Source organism: Emydura macquarii, unplaced genomic scaffold (genome assembly GCF_026122565.2).
Source record: "Emydura macquarii macquarii isolate MOO-44397 ecotype Brisbane River unplaced genomic scaffold, CSIRO-AGI_Emac_v2 contig_587, whole genome shotgun sequence".
NCBI lineage: Eukaryota > Metazoa > Chordata > Testudines > Chelidae > Emydura > Emydura macquarii.
In genome coordinates, this window is record NW_027130724.1 from 10,386,560 (window position 1) to 10,412,076 (window position 25,517).

Consider the following 25,517-nt stretch of genomic DNA (forward strand, 5'->3'; position numbering starts at 1 on the left):
CCCTGAGGCCTGAAGGGGCAGCAGCTGCTGCAAATGCCTCAGAAGGTGAAACAGAGCTGAGGGGGATAGTCTCCCGAAAAGTCAAATGCAGCCCTGGGATGTGACCGGGAATCACATGGACACATTGTTGAGACAAAGTGTTAGTCAAAAACTGAACTAAAGTCTGAAATTTTCCCAGCAAAGTTCTGCAGCAGAGAGGTCTTAGCTGCCAACCACCGGGGAGGCAGAGAAAACTGAAGAGAACTCTAAGGGGTGGGACATTGCCGTGGGTGGTGTTCAGGAATCATTCTAGGACCAAGTTGCTTGAAAGAGATCCTCTCTGTTCAGTGAGGCCATTCCAACTGCCCCTGCGTAACAGAAGGTGGGCTTCTGCAGCACCCCTCTTCAACCTTCCTGTCTAGGAAGTTCATCCACTTGACGGGCCAGTTCCCAATACCACACCCTGCTGCCAGGGCCTGCAGATCTGGTTCTGCCCCCAAGCCAGCTGAACTACCCATTGTAAAGACTCTATGGAATTTAGCACTCGAAGAAAAGACATTTTCTAGTAAGAACAGATACATTTTCCTAAAATGGTTTGGCAGAGATACGGCCTGTTGCAGAGACACACAGGTAGACTGAGCATTTGGGGAAATCTTTGGCCAAATCCCACAGATTCTGCATCAGCTGCACAAAATCCCCCTCTCTCAGTGTGCCAGCTATGGCAACATGGCTGGCCTGGTTTCCATGGTATCACTAGCTCCCAGGGCTGCAGCAGCATTCTGTGATCCATGTAGTGGTGGACACAGAGGGCTACTTAATGTATTTCTGAGCAGAAATCTTTTATTATTTACATGGAAATGGACCTGCTTTGGAGAGAGACAAGATGCTTAGCCCCTTTTCTCTGAAATATCCCTGCTTTATGACTGCCTAGTGACCAATACAATCCTTCCCTTTTCTTGGGAGCCTTTCTGAGCATGCTCTCCAGATAGCTGGCCTTTTTAATCTGGGAGGGAGAGCCAGCTGTGACCCTAAAAAGACCAATTTTGCCCTCAACAGCTACAGGCTGCAACTCCTTCTCACCCTTCCAGCTAGTGAGTATTTAACTAACTCTTTTTTTTTTTCTTCTTTTAATCTTCTCTTTGCCCTGAGAAGCTGGTAAATGATCTTACAGGTATTTAAATGAATTGAACAATGTCTTTTGTTTGAGGTCCTGTTCATTTAAGATAATTACTTTTTTTAATCCCCCAAATTACTAGAATGCACTCAGAATATGAGGGGCGGATGTGGGTGGCTGGAACTCTCAACATCCCTTTGCTGATTTGGAAAATTAGTCCTGGAAGTTTTGGGTTTTTTTTTTGACATGTCAGTAGCTCTGCTGTTGGGTTGGAAACCAGTATCTGGGAAGGTGTAAGGATGGGTAGTAAAGGGGAGATCTTGGATATGAAGAAAAGAGAACCAGCCTGGGGAATAGAGTCAATGTTAGCCTATTTCCCAGGTGGCTTGTAGATGGATACAGGAATAGGCGAGGTCAGTGGATTGCAAATTGTCTAGAAAATTGTTTATCTGAAATTATAGTTGACTTTGATAGGGAAGTTCACAAAAACAAAATCCTGTTTGGTAACATTTATCTACTCTGTAGGGGTAATGTCAAAGACTACATTAATGGTGGATAGATGAATTTAAAATAATTGTCTGTAGCATTTGCAATAGGTAACTAGAAACAGGGAATAGGCAAAATCTTGTTTGGAATTTGCCCATGACTGTTACAGGGAAACTGAGGCCCTGTCTACATCTGAGCATTCCACTGTGCTTATGTACATGGTGCCTGAAAGATACCTTTGTTTAACTTATAGTATAAAAGCTAAAACTATTCGGTTTCACTTCAAAGTCTTGTAGCCTGGGTCTAGAACTTTCCACCAGCTACTTTACACCCTAAAATATTCGGAAGACATCATGAGCATTTGTAAGAATGACACTTGTCCTGGTAAGGTTCTTTTCCCTGTTTCATGTTTTTTTTTTGTTTTTTTTTTCAGACTATAGAGTATGTTCATGCTAGAATCATCACCATGTTTCAGATTACAATAAAGCACCATAAATATTTTGTCTTTTGAAAGGTTTCCTAAATCTAAAACAACTAATGGTCTGATTTTCAAAGCATCTCCCATTGAAGCTGCTAGCGATTTTGGGTTTACCAGACCTTTTGAAAGATTTGATTTTTAGTCTTGCATGCCAGTATTACAAGACAGTACAGAAACCAATGAGAGCTGTGGGTGTTCAGCACCTTTGAAAATCATCATAAATACATTACCAGAATTCCTTAATTTCTTCAAATATAGTATCAATGCTTACCTTCATTTTAAAAGATTTTATAAAGTAACATTTTCAAGAATTTGTGGAAAATTGACAGATATCTTTCTGGGTAAGTTACCTCATACTGTAAAAACAACTTTATGCAGATTAGAACATAGAAGCCTTTTAGTTATACCAAAGTGGTTACCTTCAAATTCAAACCTAGACTATCTGCCCCCATCATTACAATGAAAATTTACCAAGATACCATTACAATTTTTAAAAACTTGATAATTATGCCCAGTGAATACAAATTTTAATTAAAGATCCACTGTTAGCTTTAAAACTATTACCTTTGTTCTCATATTACTGGATCATTACAGTCTTTAGCTAAAGAAATCAAACTTAGAACTATTGGTTGGGGAAAAAATGTGTTCCAGACAATTTCAAACCTACAAAAGGCCTTGAGTTTTGAGCTGAGGTTTGAGCTAGCCCATGTTTTTTTTCAAGTCTACTTCTCATGAATTACATACATGGCATTTGTATACTCTGAAAGACTTAATTCTGGAAAGCAGTTTAACAAAGAAATAAAGTAACTATTCATTTTGAAACACAGGGATAGAGTTGCTGTTTGATGTCTACCATCTTCACTGAATGGAGATCACCCAAGTTTGTATCCTCAAAAATTCATCTTCAGAATAAACCTCACAACTGATCTTGCATTCTTTATTCTGTCCTTCAGTTTTAAAAGTTACAGAGGAAATTAAACCACTTCCACAGTCAGCATTTTCCATTCCTTTTTCAAAAGGGTATTTTCCCTTGTGCCAGGAAACACAGGTTTCATCTACATTCCTTCCATGTACAAAACAGTGAAGGGTCACATCCTCACCAGCCTTTGGATTTCTGGTAATGCACTGTATCTTCAAGATGTTTGTTGTTTCTTGACTAGATGGCCCAAAGCCTAAAGAAAGATACAATTGACAGGAAACAGGATTACAAATAAAGGCCTCAGGAGCAGGGCCATTTCATTAATCTATATGCAAGAACAGTTCCATTTTTTATTATTTATTTTTACTGTTCATATGTGACTGTTGCCTTTTAATAATATATAAATTAGCTGAAGACAAAGTGGAATAGACCCTAAACATCCCTATGTAGGTTACTCCTGTGGAGTTTCCAGTAGATTATTCTTGCAGGTCTGGGGGTGGAGAAGCCAGAGTTTGCTACATCTGCCTGTAGAACAGAGATGGATTTCAGTCCTAAAAATCTCTTGATTCTGCTGGGTAACCTGGAGCCCACATCCACCCATGTGGGAGGCTTGTCTGCTCACATATGTCCTCTGGTCCCTGTGGGTTTCTCCAAATGCCCTATCTGCCAGAGAACAAAGAAACCCCCACTGCCACCTTCAAGGAGCTTCCACAGCCACATGAGCTTTTTGCAAAAGTTGATGGTATTAATTTTTGTGTGGATTTTTTCTATACAGGGGTGATGGTGGAATTATATACACCCTGCTTGCACCAACCCCTCCCAGCACATGCATCCCTGATCCCACACAGAGGCTCCAAAACATAAAGTGGGAGGTTGATGCCACACAGGCAGTATTGCCTCCTCTTACACTGTCCACTGGGTTCTCTCTTCCCTGTGCCTGAGGAGGAGAAAGTGATGGGTTGAGCCATTGTTGTTAGAAGGAGGTTCTGCAATTTATTTCAGTTTTAGATATAAAAATTCACTTGCTAATGGTCTTGTGTGGTGCTGATTTACACAGTGGGTGTACCCCAATACTGGTAGAAAAAGCTGTAAAGAAGAAACAAATGCTATGATTTCTATAATAAGTGTACATTTGTCATAGGGGTAAGAAAACTCAATAGGAAAACACACAATGTAAAATGATACACATGACAAAATGTTGTACTGTTCCATGGCCTCCTTATAAATATGTTCTCATCCCCTGTTATTCAATACGTCTGTATTCACATGAACTCTCAGAAGGCCTGATCCAAAGCCTTTTAGCCGTCTTCACCAGGCTTTGGATCCAGTACAGAGAATGTTTGATTAAACCATGTAAATAAATGCTTTTTTCATTTATTTGCTGAAATCATTTAAACAAGTCAAGTTTTGAGGATGAGTATCTTAAGAACCCCTATCTCAATTTTAATGGTGAGCATATGACTAAGAGGCCATTTTCTCCATACAGCTAAGGAAGTGGATATAGTTTGCTCAGTGTATAACACAGGGAGAAGAAAGTGAGTGAAGTACTGAATACTACATTAATATTTATATAGACTCAAGCTTATTTAGGGCTAGACCCTCATGCCTTTACTCATGCTGAGTAGTATCTTATTCATAATTCAAGCCCATTAAAATCAATGGGAGTACTCATGATGTAAAGTTAATTAACCTTAAACTGGCTTTTAAGAATTAAAAAATCCATTTTACCTTTGAGTTTCAATATAAAGGTTTTCTCAGTGCAGGTGCTGGTTGTTAAATGAGTAACTTCACAACTGAATATTTTTCCATTATCAAATGCATTAGTAGTAAATTGAATTTTGCTGGTAGAAAAACATAAACCAATTCTTATATTTATGGCACAGTCGTCCTCAGATAACTTTAACCATTCTCTATACCATGCAACTTATATTTCTTTAGGTGCAAACTTTGATATGGAAATTTCAAGACAGACCGTCTTATTGACCTTGGGTGATGCAGGTGTTGCTCTTACGTCAGAAATGGCAGGAGTCTTCGCTAAATAGGAAAGAAAGTTTTCCTTTAGAAACACTGTGCAGTAAAATATTCATGGACATTTTATCAAAGTGATTCCCAAGAAAAGAAAACCAACAAAAGAAAAAGTATTCACACATTTTCTTTAGGTCACAGGCCACCTAGGCTTGATCCTGCACAAGGGCAAGTGCACAATACTATGGCATATAAACACAGGTTTAAAGAACTAACTGAGTAAGGGAATTTGATCCTTCATTAATGAGTTTTGCCACGAAATCACTTCCCCTAGTAGCAGGAGGAAGGCCGAAGAGTGGCATGTGCTGCTGACACTTCATTAGAGTGATGAGGATTGTGATTAAAGAGATGTTTTTTAGGCACAGTCATTCTCAGTCTATGCCCCACTCTCCTCAGAAGGGAGAGGTAGGGACACAAAGTGATACAATGAAGAACTTGCTCTGTGCCAGAGACAGGAAGCAAAATCTCCAGATTAAGAATAATAAAGATTATATAAATAATTATTCAATTATTCAGGGCTTTACACTGGTGGAACTTGGTCTTTTACAAAAATGGGGAAATATTATTTTACCCGTTTGACACACAAGGTTAATATTATGAGATGCCAGAAAGAGAGGGTTCTCTGTTTATTTTTAACATATATTCTAGTAGGAGAAATCCCAGATCTTTCTGTAATTTGGGATTTTAAATGTTTAGCAAAAGGCAAACAAAAATTTTACGTTTAACTTTAGCCTGGTTTAAACCTAATTTCTGCCAGTGTGAACCCATGCAAGTTCTCCAAAAAAGTCAGTCAGTGGAGGATTGATCTGCTGGGGGAACTATATGGACTGTTGCTACACCAAAAGTAACCAGCAGTGGAATATAGTCAAGGGGTCAACTTTATGAAGGACTTCAGATGCCTAAAGAGCCAGATAAATGCCTAGAGGGATTTACAAATGCAAATAAGCAGGATAGGTACTCAACTCCTATTGAAAATCAAATAGCACTGAAATAACATAGGTGTTTTTGTAAACTCATACTATGCAGCAATCTGCAATCTTTAGGCACCTAAATATTTTTGTAAATCTGGCCCAAGATCTTTTTAGCAGACTCCCCCTATGGGATAGCCATATAGTCCTGACTGGAGCCTAAAGTTGTCCCAGCACAATACAAATAGGGAGAACAGTGGCCAGTAACACTGTTTGCCCTTCCTGAGGTCAATATCACTGTCTCTGGGAGGTATACTTTATACCTTCCTGCACATCACTTAGTGGATCTGGCCCTCTGTCCATAAAACAAAAACACTTTTTTTCCTTCAAGTTCAAATATTGCCCTGTCATGTCCTAAAAATAAAAGGACCCATATATTTGTTATATGTACTTGGGACTTTTAGGTACTCATTTTCTGAAATGGGCTTTGACAGAGTCTTGTGCATCACCATTAAACCAATCTTTGTGCCGTAATCTAGAGCAGAGATATTATCTGAAGATCAGGAGACATACAAAAAAAGCCATTTGCATCCTGCTTTGGCGCTTGTACTGATGAATCCTTCTTGATTTCACCACTCACGTGAAACCACTGGACTTGAATATCTTTGGGATAGAAATCCATACCTTTGCTGTTTAGGGAAAGGGGTTTTCCATATTCAGCATCATTTAGACTAAGAACAATACCTACAACTTTTGGAAAACCTGCAAAAAGTGTGGAAATAAATCTATGTTTTAATCTATAAAAACAAAGTTAAACTTCAAAGAAAGTACTAGGTATGCTGTAGTATGTGCTAATGATAGATATATAATGAAGTGTGTGTGAGATTTTTATATCAGATAGAACATATAATTGACTTATATAACATATAATATAACATATAATTGATAGCTTATATAACATATAATATAACATATAATTGATAGCTACAGAGTCGCATATACAGGAATCTGGAGAGCGAAGATTCAGTGTTAATGAAGTTGATGAGAGAAATTGTGCTTTTGGTAGTTTAAAACATTGCAATGGGGATAACTTCCCATACTCCCTTTTATACATGTGCATAATATTTATATGTAATATATAAATAATTGTTTAACTACTAAGCTTTACTAAGGAATAATTCCCTCATCTTTTTGGTACATCTCCTACTGAAATACATCATACTCCTATTCTTCCAAAAAGATATGGATAGGGTAATGTTCTATAGCTTCTAAGAGTGTTTCTTTTCTCTTTGTTGTTCATAAGAGGCTCTTGAAAGCTTGAAGTTTAAGCTGAGGGATTTGGATACCTAGTTCCCATTAGAGTTAATGGTAATGAGGTATACAAGTCTCCTTGGCAGCTTTGAAATTCTCAGTCTGAGGCCAGGGGTACCCTACCACTTATGCCAGCAAAACTTATATCACTCGGGGGTGGGGTGAAAAAACACACCCTTGAGTGACATAAGTTTCACTGGCTTAAGTGGCAGTGTGTGCAGCGCTACTTCTCCCACCGACATAGCTACTGCCATTCATTGACGTGGTTTTATTATGTTGGCGGGAGAGCTCTCTCCCATCAGCACAAAGCAACTACTCAAGCAGTCTTACAGCAGCACAGCTGTACCAATGCAGCTGTGCCACTGTAAGATCACTAGTGTAGACATGGCCAGGATCTTTCTTTGCTGAATATTTTTCCTCCCTTGCACATGCTGGTTTACTATTGTAGGGTTGCTTGCAAGAAATCTCTGGCTTTTGACACTGGGACAAGTTTTCAAATTTAAGTTTTACTTGATTGAGATACTCTACATATAAGGGGAAGGGAGCAGAACCTCCTGGGGCCAGCGTGGGTGATGAAGAGGGCAGGAGCAGCAGTTCTACTGCATGCTCGCTCCTTATCCTCGACCTACACAACACTGCACACTTCATGTTTGTTGATGTGGGATCTGTGGAATAGGAGGAGTTGTGCTATGGTTTGAATAGCTAGGTTGAAGCTCTGCTCAACAGTATTCCCCCACCGGAGTCACTAATCAAATATCCATATAAGAGTTAATGCTGGTCCAAACAGCATCAACTTCTGAGTTTTCCCTTTGAATGTGAAGTAGAAAAATGAAGAGAGCAGAAGTGTCTTGAACAAAAACCAGTCACCTTTTAAATTGAGGGGACAAGCATTTCTTATAGTTCTATTGCAATGGATGGCTTCAGTAGTGAACTCTACTGCAGGTGTAAATGTACTTGGCTTTCTACAGATTTGTTGCTATATCAAGCTGAGAATCCTGGCTTTTAACTGCAGCCTTGCTAAGTTCTTCCAAGCCTCTCACCCAGTGCACATGACAGCAGGCTGGGTAGTAATCTCTCACCTGGCAAGATAATGTGACAGCCTTTCCACTCTCAGGGACACTGAGCTCACATACAATTTTTAAGACTCTTGGCGTAAATACTGCAAATAAAACAACAAACAGGGCAAAAGTAAAATGATTAGGAAGTGAAAGAACACGGAAGTAAAGTACAGACTTTCCACTATATTACTTGCAATGTTGTTGTAGCCACGTTGGTTCCAGGATATTAGAGAGACAAAATGGGTGAGGTAATATCTTTATTGGACCATCTCTTGTTGGAGAAAGAGACAAGATTTCAAGCTACACAGGGTCTGGCTTTTCGGGTCTGGCTTTTCCCAGCGTAAATTAGGGGTAACATCATTGTGGGGGTCTACTATAAAGTACCAAATCAGAAAGAAGAGATGGAAGAGGCATTTCTACAACAAACAACAGAAATATCCAAAACACAAGATCGGATAGTAATGGGGGACTTTAACTACACAGACATCTGTTGGAACAGTAATACAGCAAAACACAAAATGTCCAATAAGTTGTTGGGATGTACTGGGGACAACTTCTTACTTCAGAAGGTGGAGGAAGTAACCAGAGGGACCACTATTTTAGACTTGATTCCAGCTAACAGAGATGAATTAGTTGAGAATCTGATAGTTAAAGTTAATTTTACTGAGACTAATCATGAATTAATAGATTTCATGGTTCTAAAGAAAGGAATGAGTGACAGCAGCAAATTAAGGACAACAGATTTTAAAAAGCAGATTTTAACAACCTCAGAGAACTGATATGTAGGGTCCTGTGGGAGGAAAATCTGAGAGAAATGGTTGTTCAGGAGAGGTGGCAGTTTTTCAAAGAGACAATATTAAAGGCACAACCGCAAACTATCCCAAGGTGAAGGAAAGATAGGCAGAATAGTAAGAGATCAATTAACCTATACAGAAGTAAACCTATTTTTACCTATACAGAGCTAAAAGATCAATTAACCTACACAGAGCTTGACCTCAAGAATGCAATGTTAGTGATCGGGGGAAAGAGTTATTCTGAATCTACGTGTAACACCTGCTGTTCCAACATTGAAAATGTGATGCCATGACATCAAAACATCTACCTTAAGCAACACAAACTTGTCCATGTTGTCATTCACACAGTAGAAAAGTTCTGTGAAATCTGGGCCTCTGGTTCTGAATGAGAGTTGGTAGATGTAGATTTTATTCCAATTAAAGGAGTCACAATCACAATAGTCAACATTTAAAATAACAAATTTAAATTTCAAGTTCTGGTATTGTTAAATGGAAGAGCAAATATATGTAGGAGTTTTTACCTAAATATTATATAATATCAGGTAATAAAATATAAAATGCTAGGTCTGAATATCCTGAATGTTATTGAATACTATTTTATTGACACTTAAAATATAGGGTTCACGAGCACACATCTACCAAATTAGAGGCACCATTACCATATAGTAAGGGTTGAACTGTGCCCTAACTTACATAGCAAAAGGAAGCTGACACGTGTGCTCTGACCACCACCTGAACTTCTGCCCATTGAAATCAATAGCCAAACTTCCACTGACTTCAATCATGTAAGATCAAGACCTAGGTCAGGATGGGGGAGTGTTTTGTGAAATCCATATTGCCGCATCTCTGAGAAGTAGCAAAAGGCGGTCAACAGCCATCATTTGCTAATGACAATATATATGCCAGGGTTTTTTCAGAGGCTAAAGGCTAAATATGTCTCCAGTTCACAGACTATGCCCTCTTTGAGGTGGCAGGCCAGCATATTAGCCAGAAGTTCTTCCCAGCATCTGTAATTTGTTTAGACTCTATGTCCATCTCAAGTGTAACCCTTGAGTTCTCCATTGCAAGAATTACACGATACCTTATGAATACTTAAGAGGACCTGTCATTCTCAAGTATCCATGTGTGACAGGGGCTACCGGCGGGTGGTAGAAGGGCGCTACGTTAGCCCAAGAATGATCAAGGCCCTGTTCCCCTAGCAGCTGCCCAAGGCTCCCTCCAGACTAATCAGGGTCAGCTGAGGCCAGAGCCAGCTGGGACCAATTAGGGTCAGCTGAGGCCAGAGCCAGCTGAGACCCATTAAGCACTGCCTGGGAGCAGATATGAGCTCCCTCCCAGCCAGGCAGGGTGCTCTTGGAGTTTGGAGATGGAGAAGGAGAACAGTAACAGTGAGTGGTAGAAGCCAGAGGAAAGCAGGGGGGCTTCCCCGGTGGAGTGGCCACTTAGCCCCGACGGGGTCCAGGGTAGGGAAGCAGCCCAGAGAAAAGACTTACGCATTTCCTTAGAGCAGCAGCCAGCCACTGCTGTCAGCCAGGGTCTCTGGGCTGGTGTCCGAAGGAGAGGGCGGGCTCGGACACCCCCTACCCCAAACCTTAGAACCCAAGGTCCCAAGGGCACTACTCGGCCTGCGAAGGCCTGAGGGAAGACTGGTCCGAAGAGAGACGGCCGCCATCTTGAGACTGGTGGGAGTCCCGGGTGGCCATTTTATGCCTACCACAGTGCAAAAGCGCTCGGCCCACGGGAGCACGAAGGCCACCCCATCACACATGTTTCCAAGAATTTCACATGCAAACTAGGGAAACACCTTGTGACTTTAATGTCTTATTGGGGGGTGGCAGGGAACAGGAGGAATGACTAGATGCCTGAGATTTCAGTACTGATATAATAACATAGCCACATAGGCAGGACCTATTATCTTACCATCAGTGTTGCCATGTGTTCAGGTAAGGATAACTAAAGCCATAGATCATACAGGAAAGGGAGCCTGGGGCAGAATGAATGGCTCTTACCTTCAGAAAAAAGCACCCAGCCTCAACACCCTGAAGCAAAAAACCAAAGTTAATTACTGGCTGAATTTCCTATCATGTGGATTTGCGATGTGGAGCTGGACTTAATATTCATTTTGAAAAACGTTTTTATTGTAATGCCAGCTATGAACCTGTCAACAGGAAACCCAGATGGCTACTGCAACCAACCCCTCTACATACTACAAAGCACTTTGCTTACCTATGATCTTCAAGGTTCTTGACTGAACAGCAGGACATTGCTGAAGGACCTGTGTGTGTCACTTCAAGAGAAAGTTCTGCCTTGTCAAGGTCCTACACATTTGAGATACATGAATCGTGCATGGAACTTCAAAAGTGCCATTCTCTTGCAACTTCAAACATATCTGAAATTGAAAATTCTTTGGCATAGTCACGAGAGCAGCACTTTCCCCAGTTTGTTCGATGTCATCCTTTTCACTGTTCTCCAAGAGTATATTTTCTCCTTTTGTTCTTGTTGATACTTTTTTATACAAAAGGCTACAGTGAAAAGTTTTGGATGAAAGCCTGAAATCTGGCAATGCAAAAAAGCATCTTCCAAATGCTTCATTTCCGCATTCCCTACAAATGGTATCATTGTTAGTGGATCTGCAAGGAAAAATAGGGAAGTTAGCGGCTTGATGCACCACATTATGAAGAATGACAAGTGACAAAATGAACTGAAATTTTTCTCTCTGCTTTATAACATTACACTGTATTTCCATACACTAAAACACTGCACTTATCAAAATGAATTATATTCGCCAGTGCTGTCATATTTTATACTTTTTGTACTGATAAACTATCCAGTTGAGTTCCCTTTATTCAAATACCCCAATTGTTTGGCATTTGGGCAGGAGATACTTCTCCCTTTGTCTGTGTGTGTAAGTCAGTGTTTTTTCTGCACAGTTACAGTAACAAAAATGGATCATCATACTGTTAAGAGTTACCACTTTAAGTTAATTACAGTTATTATTGATGCAGTGTTTGTGTGGAATAATCCCCACTACTAAACCTATAAAAGGCAAATTTAAGAGCAAATCCTTTTGTGAGAGTATATGAAAGCAGAGCGTTTCTTACCAAGCCTGTCTGATAGTTACCATATTCCAGTCTGTTTAAAATGTTCTAGTCAAATACAGCACGACCCCAATTTTTCCCAAAGAGCTTCAGAGGCACCTGAAACATTTAGCAAAAAGAGGCTTTTTCATCAGCAAGGGAACAAAAGCGTGGTGTGCACTGCTTTTGGGAGATGTTCACTTAATAGGTTAGTGGATAACAAATATTCTGATGTTTTGATTATTGTTAGTTTGTCACTAGTGTTAAGGCTTAGATTTCAAGCATTTACAAGAGCTACTAGTTGCCATTAAGATATCATTAGCACAGTGCACCTTTAAAACTACTTACTTTTCTTAAAATGCCTATTGTACATGAAAGTACCCAAACCAAGAACAATAATACAGGCTGTTCTAATGACTGCTCCAATTCAAATCTGAAGTAGGGGCTGTGAATGAAAAAAATAAAATAAATTCTGATGATTCTATGCTTGCTCATATTTAAAAAATGAATTGAGTGGACCATAGCTATTCTTTCACAGTAAGTGGTTAACTGGTTTATTTTTCTTGCTTGAGAATTTGAAATCAAAGTAGGACCAAAACTTCTACTAGCCATTATACTACTAAAGGAATTACAGCATAACTGCCAGTCACATTGTGATGTATCAAAGTACAGCTTCAAAATGCCTTCCCCATAAGCAGTTACCATTAAGGTATCAAAATGCCCACTTAAAAATTTAAATATTAACAACACTCTACAGAGTGAGTATAATAAATGTAGGGTCAAAACAGTCTTTTGTAAAACACAGCTGTGGATCAACTCAATTAGCTCAGAGAGACTCAGATGTTGTATGTGTCACCCATTCTTGCAAACACAAATACCTGGCAATGATGCATCCAGAATAGTTCTGATGTCAAAAGATTTCAATGTTGCCACCATATTTCAACCCCCTTCTTTTCACAGAACTGATTCTCCTGGGCTGATCTGCTATTCCTCCCACTCCCTGTCTGTCTGGCATGGCCAATGAGGGGTTACCCCTATCCATTATTATTGCACCAGCCTTAAGGATTTGGTCCACCAGGATTACCTGGCACAGTACTTTCCTTTTACATGTCTATTTTTAGTGGTCATCTAGGAAGTGGCCACAAACCATGTGTGGCTTAAAAATAGTGTTGAGAAGCTCTCAGCCTTAAGATGTTAAGATCTTAAGATGTTGCCCAATAGGACCTCTCTCAGATATGAAATCATTTCCTGGGGTAGAATATTTTTTTCCATGCTATTGCCGCTATATTTAGGCTTGCTTGTATATTACAGTTTGGTGTTTTATAGAAAAAATGCGTAAAATTAACCTTTCAGCTGTTAAAGGCTGTATGCACTTTAGGCAGTCAATGAGAGGAGACGGTTAAACTGTTCTGAAAAAGGTGGTACATGCCACTTTCTGACCTAAAGTCGTATTTTCCGGGCAAAATGCTGCCACCACATAGCCCCAGCCCCTTGCAGTCTGCAAATGCTCCTTGACTAACAAAGGAACCAGTAATAAAACTGTGTCTCAGAGAGTGGTGTATGCCAGCTACTTCAGAACAGTCTAATGGCCACAAGGATGAGTCACTTGGAGTGCCAGTTATTTTGGGTAGGAGTGATATATGGTGGCATTTTGCACAGAACTAAAGCTTCAGGTCAGGGAGTGCCATGGGCCATAACCTTCAGGACAGATTAATAGTTGCAGGCATGTGTCATGTGGGGTGACCTGATAAATTACTTATCAGTTATACACCCTCAGACATCAATTACTTATTGCAAGTGAGAGGCAATTACACCATGAGGGATTGGGGTCTTGCTTGACTATATATTGTTACAACATATAAGAGGGTTTATTTCGGTGACATTTCTAAAAATATAAACTTACATCAATGACTTTGTAAGGCCTGTGAATAAAGAAGTGGGACTAAGGAGCCAGCTTCAGCCTTGGAACACCACAAGGGTCTGGCAAGCTCACCCCTGCCCACCCAGCCACTCCCCCACCCCACTCCTGCTCCCTGTCCAGGCGGGTAATTGGGAGCTGGGGGAGGACCAGGATCATAATCATGCAGACCTTGAAGACTCCAGCTTAGGGCCCCAGTGACCCTGCCGCATAACCTCTTTGCCAAGGGGGTGTGTGCACACACACACACCCCGCCAGCCTTATGGGACCCAGGATCCCTCCTTCTGCAGGCTGGAGCCTGCCACTGAGACACAGGAGCAGCCAGAGCAGCTGGCAGCACTGCCAAGCGGGGCCTGCTCCCCACCCCATGCTCTGAGGTAGGGCTGGGGGCGTTGCCGGCCTGGGTCGGCTTAGTAATGGGGCTGAGCGGTTTCCTTTTCATTTTCCTCCCTTGGACACTTGCCCCAATAAGGCAGCACCCCGGGCAGGAGCTGGGAGCCAGCGGCTGGCTACTGTGACTATCTAGGGCAGTGACAGGGCTGCAGTCACTGTGTAACCAGATACAGTTCAGCACCCGTAGGGCAGCACCTGTGAAATGTGCCAGACCAGCCTGGACCCACTGTGTCTCTCGGGATGGGGGGGAGTTAATCCCCATTCTGCATAACAGGAATTGAACCATACTCTTGTCTCCGTATTTAGGGACTGTCGCTTAGTGGCTGGTCTGGCATAGCTGTTGTGCTGAACTATTGCTAACACTAGGGGGTGTTAAGAATGGATTTGCAGCCTTAACTTTGGATTTTCTTGCTGTTGTGTGTTTACATTAGACTCTCACCATCATCTGAATGTCCTTTTTTGTTCCTTAATTTGCCTCCTTCATCAGAAAGCAATATGCAAGTTATTTCACTTAAGTGATCACCACTTACTACACATTTACAAGCAAAATTTGGCAAAAAGGAAACACCAGCCATCTGGCTTTGAGTCCCAGTTTTACCCACTTACAAATTAATCTGTACAAAGTATGATTTGAGGCAACATTTTTTCCACAAACATTGAACTGGGAATTCTTAATTTTTGCAAGTGACCAACCCTCTTCCATTTCCCCATTCCCCCAAAAATCCAGACCTTAAAGGATTATAAATTCAGTGTTTACATTTGTTAGAGTCTCAGAATTCTTACCAAAGCCAAGGTGCATTCAGTTATTGCAATGCCGGGCAGTTGGAGGAAGACAGGAGCATCAAGGATTCCATTCCATTCTCATCAAAAGACACCATTAAGATGAGTTTGTCAATGTAGCTGATAAGCATTCCTATCATTGTGTAGTGGAAACTCTGTTAGGGCTTATGTCTAAAACTGCCACAAACACCCTGAGACGGCCTCTGTTTTTATTACTCAAATTGGTAGCAAATTATGTCCAGTATCATTTGTTTCCAGACAAATGAAAGTTAATTGTATTTTTAAAAGGCACGTGAAACATTTTAAGTAGCACTGGGCATGCTGACTTTATGTTCTGTCACTTAAATTTCAAATCAGATCGGTGCACTGATTTGCACGATCATTTGGCATTGATCTAACCTCATTGAATGATGTCTCTTTTTAGAAACCAAGCATAGTTTATAGCAGGCTGCTTTATTTATGGATTTGCAATGAATATAACACATTTATGATATTTTAACTTATTTTTAAAACATGAATACTATCACAATTTAGAGAGAGGCTCTAACAATAATTATTACAATTAAGTGGAGTTGAATAATGACAAGACCAAGCAGTAATATTTGTGACAAAAACAAAAGTTCCAGGTATGAAGATGTCTATTTAGGATATAGTGCTTTATGTCTTAATGAAGTAAATTAACAGATTCATTTAATCTACATCTTGTATTGTATGGATCCAACCATTGCATGTGCAATATGCAATATAGGCTTTTCAATACGTTAAAACTCCTCTACAGATCAGATCTGAAGACACTAGTCTGAGTTGCTGACAAATCATCTGCTGAACCCCAGTCTGTTTTAAAAATTAAAATTAGCAAAGAAATGGTCACAAGCAAAGCAAACTGCCACTGACTGTTGCCCTGGTGGTGGGATTCCTGGTGGGCTGCACAAGTCAAGCGGGAGTGGCCAAGTTACAAAACTGAACTGCCACCAGTATCTGCGTGTCAGAACTGTGGCAGACTCAGCTGCAGCGTACATCTTTTCCCTCTTGAGGATTTGAGGCCCTGATCCTAAGCCAACTGAAGTCAATTGGACTCTTTGAATCCGGGCCTCAGGGTGAAATCCAGGCCCCTTTGATGTCAGTGGGATTTCTACTATTGACTTCAAGAGAGCCAGAATAGCACCCTCAGAGTTTAGCACAGTGAGCAGACCAAGAAGCAGGTCCAGATGTTACATGAAGTTTCTTTTGTCACATATATGAAGCATCCGTCAGTGTTCAAGTGGTGACATGCTGAAAGCTGTAGCCCGTTTTCCCTAGAAGCTCCCTGCTTTGACTGCCTAGCAACCAATGCCACCTTTTCATGGACAACTTTCTGAGCCTGCTCGCCTGGTAGCTGTGTGAGGTACCCGGAGTTGTGAGGCAACTCACTACCACCTGCCCTTAGGGCAAGGAAACCTTGGATGTGCCTCCTGTGAGGCAGCACTACTAGCCTCTGGCACTACAAGCCCTGCCTTCCAGGCTTCTGCAGGCCTTGCTCTCTCTTTACAGGTTAGCAATAGGCACACTCCAGCCCCCCAGTCCTCCGAGAGCACCCAGCGCACCCAGCTCCTGAGCCACTGGACACGCACAGAATTCCCAGGTCCTCTGTTCCTCAGAGGTTAAGGAGAACAATTTTTCTCCCTCATCCTTGTAACAACCTTTTATGTACTTGAAAACTCCCAAAGGAGCAGTACACCACAGCTTACCAAACACTCTGCTTAATACATAGCACTTAATTTGTTCATAGAGAAAGCAAGTATAATTTTATATAACAAAGACCAGAACTTCAAAATGACAGCAAGCTGCAATATTGGAACCAAAAGGGTTACATATAAAATAAAATCATGACACACATACTAGAGCCTAAATTTAACTCATAGGACATTATGTCATAAGAGCAACAGCTCATCCAAGACCCTTCCAGAGTACTACAGCCATCTGGCTGTGATCTTTTGTTCATGATGTAAGCCCACTATCAGTTTACGTCCTACGTGAAAGATAGCAGGGTGTTCCTTTGCAACCCCCGATATATCAAAATAGCCCTTTGATCTTTATTCATAAACCAGACACCATCTTGCTGTGTGTTCCTTCCTGTAGATTTTGCGATCTCTTGTTAATTTCTTAATCTTGATTATCTGGTGGCTTAGTATGCAAATAGGCATCCATTGTGAAGTATACAATACTCAATTTGCATTTTACCAGACAGATAGATAAGTGTCTCCTTCCTGCCTGTCTTAAAGAAACCTGTTTGTCACCTGATAGAATCATAGGACTGGATGGGACCTTGAGAGGTCATCTAGTCCAGTCCTCTGTGCTCATGGCAGGATTGAATATTATCAGATCATCCCTGACAGGTGTTTGTCTAACCAACTCTTAAAAATCTCCAATGATGGTGATTCCACAACTTCCCTAGGCAATTTATTTCAGTGCTTAACCACCCTGACAGGAAATTTTTCCTAATGTCCAACCTAAACCACCCTTGCTGCAATTTAAGCCCATTGCTTCTTGTCCTATCCTCAGAGGTTAAGGAGAACATTTTTTCTCCCTCCTCCTTGTAACAATCTTTTACGTACTTGAAAACTGTTATCATGGCCCCTCTCCATCTTCTCTTCTCCAGACTCAACAAACTCAATTTTTTCAATCTTCCTTCCTAGGTCATATTTTCTAGACCTTTAATCATTTTTGTTGCTCTTCTCTGGATTTTCTCCAATTTTTTCATATCTTTCCTGAAATATGCACCCAGAACTGGACACAATATGCCAGTTGAGGCGTTATCAGCACAGAGTAGAGAGGAATAATTACTTCTTGTGTCTTACTTACAACACTGCTGCTAATACATCCCAGGATGACGTTTGCTTATTTTGCAGTAGCATTACACCACTGACTCATATTTAGCTTATGGTTACTATGATGCCCAAATCCATTTGCGCAATACTCTTCCTAGGCAGTCAGTTCCCATGTTATATGCATGCAACTGATTGTTCATTCCTTATGGAAGTTCACCACAGAGTGACCTGCTTTAACTCACAGACCTTAAGAACATAATTTCCAGTATAAGAACATACCTTCTTAAATATTAGCTTTACATACATTTTGCAATGGGTGTTAGTGACTCCTAGTAAAGATCTCACATGCCTTCCTTTATGAATTATTAAGCATATAACTGACTCAGAAGATCCCTGTATAATTATGTTCACCCCTGTGCCTTCTGCCAGGTAGTATCAAGAGGTTCCTGTGTCACAACCTGGCCCTTTCAGTCTGGTAACAAGACCCAGCTCCACCCCAACACAGCAATTTTATCCTGAATAGTTACCGGCTGCCACTTCCTCTCACACTTTGGCTACAGAGTACTTAGCTCTTTTTATGTTTTTTCTCTTACTCTGGGTTGGAAACCAGTAACCGGGGAGACAGAGTGGGTGGGAAAATAGATCCAAAGGCAAAGGGGTAGAGATTGACTAAAGAGGAGAGAGAATGGATGTCTAGTGAAGAAAAGAGAATCGAGGCAAGATTAGCAAATTTCCCAGGTTGGATGTAGATCAATAATGGCTCTGGGAGAGGTCAGTGGTTTGTGAATTGCCCAGCAAATCATTTCTCTAAAATGATAGTTGATTTTGATAGGGAATGTCCAAAAAAAAAAAAAAAAAAAAACCCTGATTGGTAACATATTTATACAACTTTTTAGAATTAACCTCAATAATGGTATTAATTGTGGATAATTTAGCATAAAATAATTGTCTGAAGCCTGCAGAATTTTCCATAGGTAACTAGAAATCATAAGGAAGAGGCAAAAATCTTCTCTGGAATTTACCTATGACTGTTACAGGTAAATCAAGGTCCTTTCTACATGCCAACATTCATCTGTTAGAATTGTCCTTGTATTGGTGAGAACTGCTGTGTATCCACACACAAGTTTTCTCCTGTTGAAGGTTCTCTGGATATTGATTGATTTAAATTACTCTGATACCCATCCTGAATAACTCTGGGCTAAAGTAAAGGTCATTTTTTACTTCAATTCTGCATGTTACACTGGTGAAATGTTTATATTTAGACAAGCTCTGAGTGCTCTTAAAATTGTTCTCTTCTGATTTTTAGTCTATTCCATTTTATGGGATCCTTAGGGTGGAAAAAATACATTTTAACATTTTTATTGAAATTATTCCCAATTTTAGTGTATTTCTGCTTAGCATACATGGTGCTTGAAAGGTAGAGTGACTCTTTAACAGTATATGCAACCTAAAACTATTCAACTTCACTTTATAGCCCTGTAACCTGGGACTAGAACTTTTTACCAACTTCTTTGCAATCCAAAATATCCTGGTGGCAGCATGAGCATTTGTAAGAAGGACAATCACCCTACTAGGACTTTTTATCCCTATTTCAGACGATGTATTATTTTGCAGACTTTAAATCACCATCACTGTGTTTCAGATTACAATATAACACCATAAATAAGTGTGGTATAAAAGCAGATGCAAGAACAGGGACTGTGTAACATCCATCAGATTCAGTTTTCCTTTGGAATACCAGCAGAGAAGACTATACTTCAGGTGGTCTTTTGAAAGGTTTCATAAATCTAAGAACAATAATAGGCTGATTTTCAAAGGGCTAAACCCTTGCACTACCCCCTATTAGTGATTTTGAATCAACAAAATCTTTTAAGGACTGATTTCCAATCTTGCTTACCAGTTAAAATCAGGACAGAAATCAATGACAGCAGTGTGTGTTCAGCACAATTAAAATCAAGTCAAACACATTACCAGAGTTCTTTAATTTCTTCAAATATAGTATCAATGCGACCTCTGTTTTTTAAGACAATATAAAGGAACGTTTTCAAGAATTTGTGGAAAGTTTACACATCTCTGTCTGGGTAATTTACATCATATAGGAAAATATCTTTATGTAGGTATGAACATAGAAGTAGTTGCCCTTTAGTTATGGCCAAGAGGTTTCCTTCAAATTCACTCCCCATTTTCTGTTTCCCCATTGCTACAATAAAAACCTTCCAAGATACTGATAAAGTTTAAAAAATATTTCATCATTTTTCCAAGTCTTGGTGAATTCGCATTTTAATTAAGGATTCACTCTATTGGTGTCAAAACCATTTTCCTTTGTTCTCATCTCTTAGGATCATTACAGTCTCTGTCCGAGAAATCAAAGTAAAAAATACTCAAGATTGGGGGGAGGGAAATGGTCCAGACAACTTCAATCCTGCAGAAGAGTTTGGGTCCTGAATAGTCCATATTTTCTTAAACTCTGGTTCTCATTAGGAATGTATATGTAAACTCTGTTGAACCCTTGAAACGCTAGGAGAGATTTGCTGTTTGATGGCCACCTTCTTCACTAAAAGCAGATTACACAAGTTTTAAAATGTATGTATCCTCAAAAGAGTCATCATCAGTAGAAACTTCACATCTGATCTTGCATTCTTTGTCCTGTTCTTCAGGTGTAAATGTTACAGAAGAAATAAAACCAGACTCATCCTCACAGTCTGTGTTCGCTATTTCTTCTTCAATGGGGTATTTTCCTTTAAACCAGGAAACATAGGCACTATCTGTAGTCCTTCCATGTACAGAACAGCGAAGTGTCACAGCTTCACCAATCTTTGGATTGCTAGTAATGCACTCTATCTTCAGGGTGTTAACTTCTTGACTGCTGGGTTTAAGGCCTAACGATAGACACAATTGACAAAAAAACAAGATTACAAATAAAGGCCTCATCACCAGGGCCATTTCATTAATCTGCTGCATTCATTGATTAGGACATATTCTGCTGCTAGAGTTATAATTATACACAGTTATATATTTCCATTTACATGTCATGGATATCTTTTTTGTTGTTGTTGTTACATTAATGTGATGGAGTGTGAGCCCCATACGGGCCATGAATGGTTTAATGTGGGCCTGAGTGGTCAAATATGTTAACTGGCTGCAAGGGGAGGGACACCTAGATTTATTGCTCAGGAAGCCCAGCTGGGCAGGAGCAGGCTGGTTAATATAAAAAGAGGCAGTCTGTAGCAGAAAGGGGATTGGCTGGCTGCAGGTGGGAAGGGGCTGGGGTGGGGTGGGGTTGGGTTGGGTTAGGTTAGGTGGGGCTGGCAGCTGGCTGAAGGTGGTGAGGCTTGACTTTAGGAGCAAGCTGGCTGGAGGGCTACAGCTGACCCCCAACTGAGAGAAAGCTGAACACTGGAACTGACAAGGAGTGATGGGGAGAGAAAGCTGCCTTGGACTATGAAGGAGAAGCAGTAGGGGATAAGGAATGGTCTCACAACAGGATTTAAAGAAGAAATGCATAAAAATGAAAACAAACACAGGATAAAAGTCAACATTTTATCATTGTTTCAAATCATGACTGAAGATGTGGAAAAAAAAGGAGCTGTTAAGCCCCTGAAAATGGCAGAATGGATAAAGTGAAGTGTTGGTGACATACAATGAGATAAAAGAATGTAGGGTGGAGGTCTGTTGATAGAATGTACATATAAAGAGCATGCTGAAAATTCTTCTTAAAATTGTAACCTTAGGGAAAATGAAAGTTGCTTTTCAATTGCCCGAATTCCTGATGGAAGCAAGAGGGGTTATATATGGAATACCACTAGGATTGTCTGAGTATGATATCAAAAAGTGTATAGGTGAAGTTAAAGTATTATTTAACAGCTATTTAATAGGAGAGAGGGAGAAAACTGGCCATCTATGGCTGTGTGTATAACATTTAAAGCTGGGACTTTTCTGGATACAATCCAAATGGAGTATCAATCTTGCTGGATTAAACCATATATTTCCCACACACACACATACCCCTGAGGTGCAATAATTGTCAAAGGTATGGACATACAGCAGCCATTTGTAAGGGGACAGTGAGGTGCAGTAAACGTGTAGGAAATCACTCACAGGAGAACTGTGTAGACGGAAACACCTAAATATAACCATTGCAGTGAAAAGCACAGAGCAACATACAAGGGATGTGCAGTAGCAGAACGAGCTAGATAAATAAAAAACATTAAAATTATTCTATAGTGTCATATGTGGAAGCTTCCAAAAAGTGCCCCCTGAAGAAAATATGAAAAAAATACACAAGTAAGAGAAAAGATGTCCAGGGAGAGTAGAACACATCCTGGTCAGGGAAGAGAAGATGAGAGGAGTGGGAGATGATGTATTGCTTGGTAGGCAAAGAGAAATGTATAGTGCTCATTATGGAAGTAATTAATTGCACCTTGAAGATGCCTGGGGGGAGGGAAATGAGAGGATTAAAATCATAGCAAAAACAACAGAAAAATATCTAAAGACCATATAAATATCTCAATAGCCCACATTGATGCAATTTTAAATGAAGGCAATAAAACATCTTAAATAACATGGTCTTAATATCATTAGCTGGAATTTTAATAATGCCTGGACAGGAATTTAAGAAAGCCATCTTTGACATGGTAAAAAAGCCTGATGTAATATGGGAGTAGGGAACATGGCTAATAAGTAAACTTGTATTCAATCTATTGGGATTTGATATACTTCAGAGGGATTGAGAAGGTACCAGAGGACAGGGGATCTGTTTATTTACAAAAGAGGAACGTAAGTACATCCAAATGAATGCTCAGCATCTACATTTTTAATATAATTCTATTGAGGTTCCCATGCAAAACACACACTTGTATATGGATTTATAATGTTTATAATCCATGTAAAAATTCTTATTTTAGAACTAGAAAAATTTGTTACTGCCAAAAACCCATTCATAATTTGTGGAGAACTCTAATAGTCATAATGAGCTATGAGGAAGTAAGAAAACTGATCTAAATGGTAAATGCTTAGAACAATTTTTATTGATATGTATAACCTGTAATACTGAATACAGAAGCACCATCTTTTTCTGTTCTGGGTCTGGGAATTGCAACAAAATATAGCTAGTAGATGCAGCTGAAAAATTCACAAAAAAAGATGGAATGGGATGTGATCACTTTCCTACACTTACTGAGTACCAAAGCCAAGGAAATGTCAAAAACACAAAAGGATTTCCTAGCTGGAATTTTCAAAAAGCTGACTGGGGCTTTTTCAAGAATAAATTAGATGCAAATTTATGCAGTAACTGTACCAGTGATAAGCTAGGGGAATTCAATAACATCAGTAAAGGAATTTCAGCAGCTGATCTGGCCATCTACAAAACACCAAATTGCCTCCAAGTTAGAAATATGGTTCCTGGGGTGGAATGGGGATTGCAAATTAGAATGAATAGTAAAGACTTAATGAATTATAAACAATGTAAGGTGGTGACACAAAAAATTGTCAAAAGGACAAAAAAAAAAAAGCTGGAGAAAATTGTGTGTGGAAACTGAACAAAGATTCAAAACCTTTGGAAATATATAATCAAATTCAGAGAATGAATGGAATTCAAAGTAAAAGCAAACGTATACCTGGTCTTATTGAAAACAATGTAAGCGAGGTTTTCAACTTAGGAAAGGCAGGCATTTTAGTTAAAGAATTCCAAAAAGATAGTAATGATATGAATTAAAATAATGAGTTTTGTGGAAAAGGTTTATTGAGGATAACTGTGAACTATTAAATAGTTAGAGAAAAATATACTGATGATGTATTAAACAAACGTTTTAGTGTGAAGGAGCTTATTGCAACCATTAGAAAAAGAAAAAAAGATAGCTTCAGGTAAAGATAATATAAGTAATGAAATGCTTCAAAACTTGTCAGAAGGGCGTCTAAAGATTTTATTGTGGTTATATAATGATATATGAGAAAACCGCCAATAGAATGAAAACAACCATTGGAGATACCAATTAGAAAATCAGGTAAGGTATATACAAGATCTGATACTTATAAACCTATTGCCTTCACATCCCGTGTGGGAAAATCATGGACAAAATGATATAGTTAAGACTAGTAAACTACTTGAAGAAAAATTATATTATAACTGAGGTATAAAGTGGTTTTAGAAAAGAAAGATGCACAGTTGACCATATGGGGTGCAGATAACAAGGTATTGATGATGATGTATAGAGCATTGATAAGGCCAGTTTAGACTGTGGAGCCCAAGCTTTTGGTTCAGCCTCAAAAACAGCTCTTAGAAACCAGTAACCGTTCCAGGCCCAAGCTTTGTGATTGGCATGTGGCGCAAAGATAACAACACCAGTGTGCATGCTGCAAATAGCCACTGAAGAAGCACCTACAAATATAAGGATGAAACTATTAGATCAAACCTTTTGGGCAAAGGTAAAAGGGAATAATGAAAATAGAAGTACACAGCAGATTTATGAGGCTTGCTGGGAATTTAGTAGACAAAATTATTGCCACAGACTTCCTCATACTACCAGGGTCAAAAAATGGGTAAAAGAGGTATGTAAAAATTACAGCTGAACAGTTATTTCACTGTTTGTGGATTTGTAACTGTATGAAAAAAACAAAGGAAGGAAAAAAACATACATTATGATCAATGTCATTTCTGAATTTATTTATGAAAAATGGGGTCAGCTTTGCCATGTCTATACAGACAGATCAAAAGATGACAGCACGGTAAAGCAGTGAAAGGCTTGTGTGTTCCTAAGTTTGGAACCCAGAAATCTAAAAGGCTATCAAATTATGGGACCGTTCTGATGGCTATAATTTTATCTGATTCCTTGTCAGGCATAATGACAATCAGAACAGGGACTTTGTTAAAAAGAAATGACATAAGGGAAATAATATTCCTAACTATAGAAATAATGCAAGTAATAATAGCATGGATTCCGGCACATATCGGAATGTCTGGAAATGAGATGGCTGACAAAGCAGAAAAGCTTCCTCTAAAAATGAGGAGGTGAATACTGAGATACATCAGAGAACCTTTGTCCTTTTATTGGTATGTGCAAAAATCAAAGATAATACTACACTCCGCAGTCCTGACAGAAAAAGTGAAGTAGTCATTTTTAGAGCGTTAACAGATCATTGTGCCTTAAATGATAAGTTAAACTTATTAAAAAGATATAAAGATGTGCTCTGTAATGTGGGCAAAACCAAAGAAACTGTTGATCATGTTCTATGGCATTGTAAGCAGTAGTCTATGGAAAGAACATTTCTTTATGAAATATTGAGCCGGCTTAGAATCAAAGATTTTTCCCTAGAGGAACTAGTGAGAATGTCAGAGTAAAGGAACAGTGGGGGGAGGGAAGCCTGGCTGCATTTCCTTAAGGAAACTAGACTGAATGAAAGGATGTGAAATAAAAACCAAAACAAAAAAAACTTGGCTACAAATGAATGAAGAAAGTGGCAGTCATAGCCTCA

At 39.6% G+C, this 25,517-nt stretch overlaps 1 protein-coding gene across 1 annotated transcript in view; it reads right to left on the minus strand.

Moving 5' to 3' along the window:
- Positions 1-19,725: 19,725 nt before the first annotated feature.
- The window catches only part of NCR3LG1 (natural killer cell cytotoxicity receptor 3 ligand 1), a 28,461-nt gene continuing 22,669 nt past the window's right edge, over positions 19,726-25,517 (minus strand). The window contains exon 11 of the mRNA XM_067540678.1: positions 19,726-20,926. Within this exon, the coding sequence (XP_067396779.1) occupies positions 20,613-20,926 (314 nt within the window). The 3' untranslated portion in view covers positions 19,726-20,612. The remainder of the gene's footprint in view (positions 20,927-25,517) is intronic.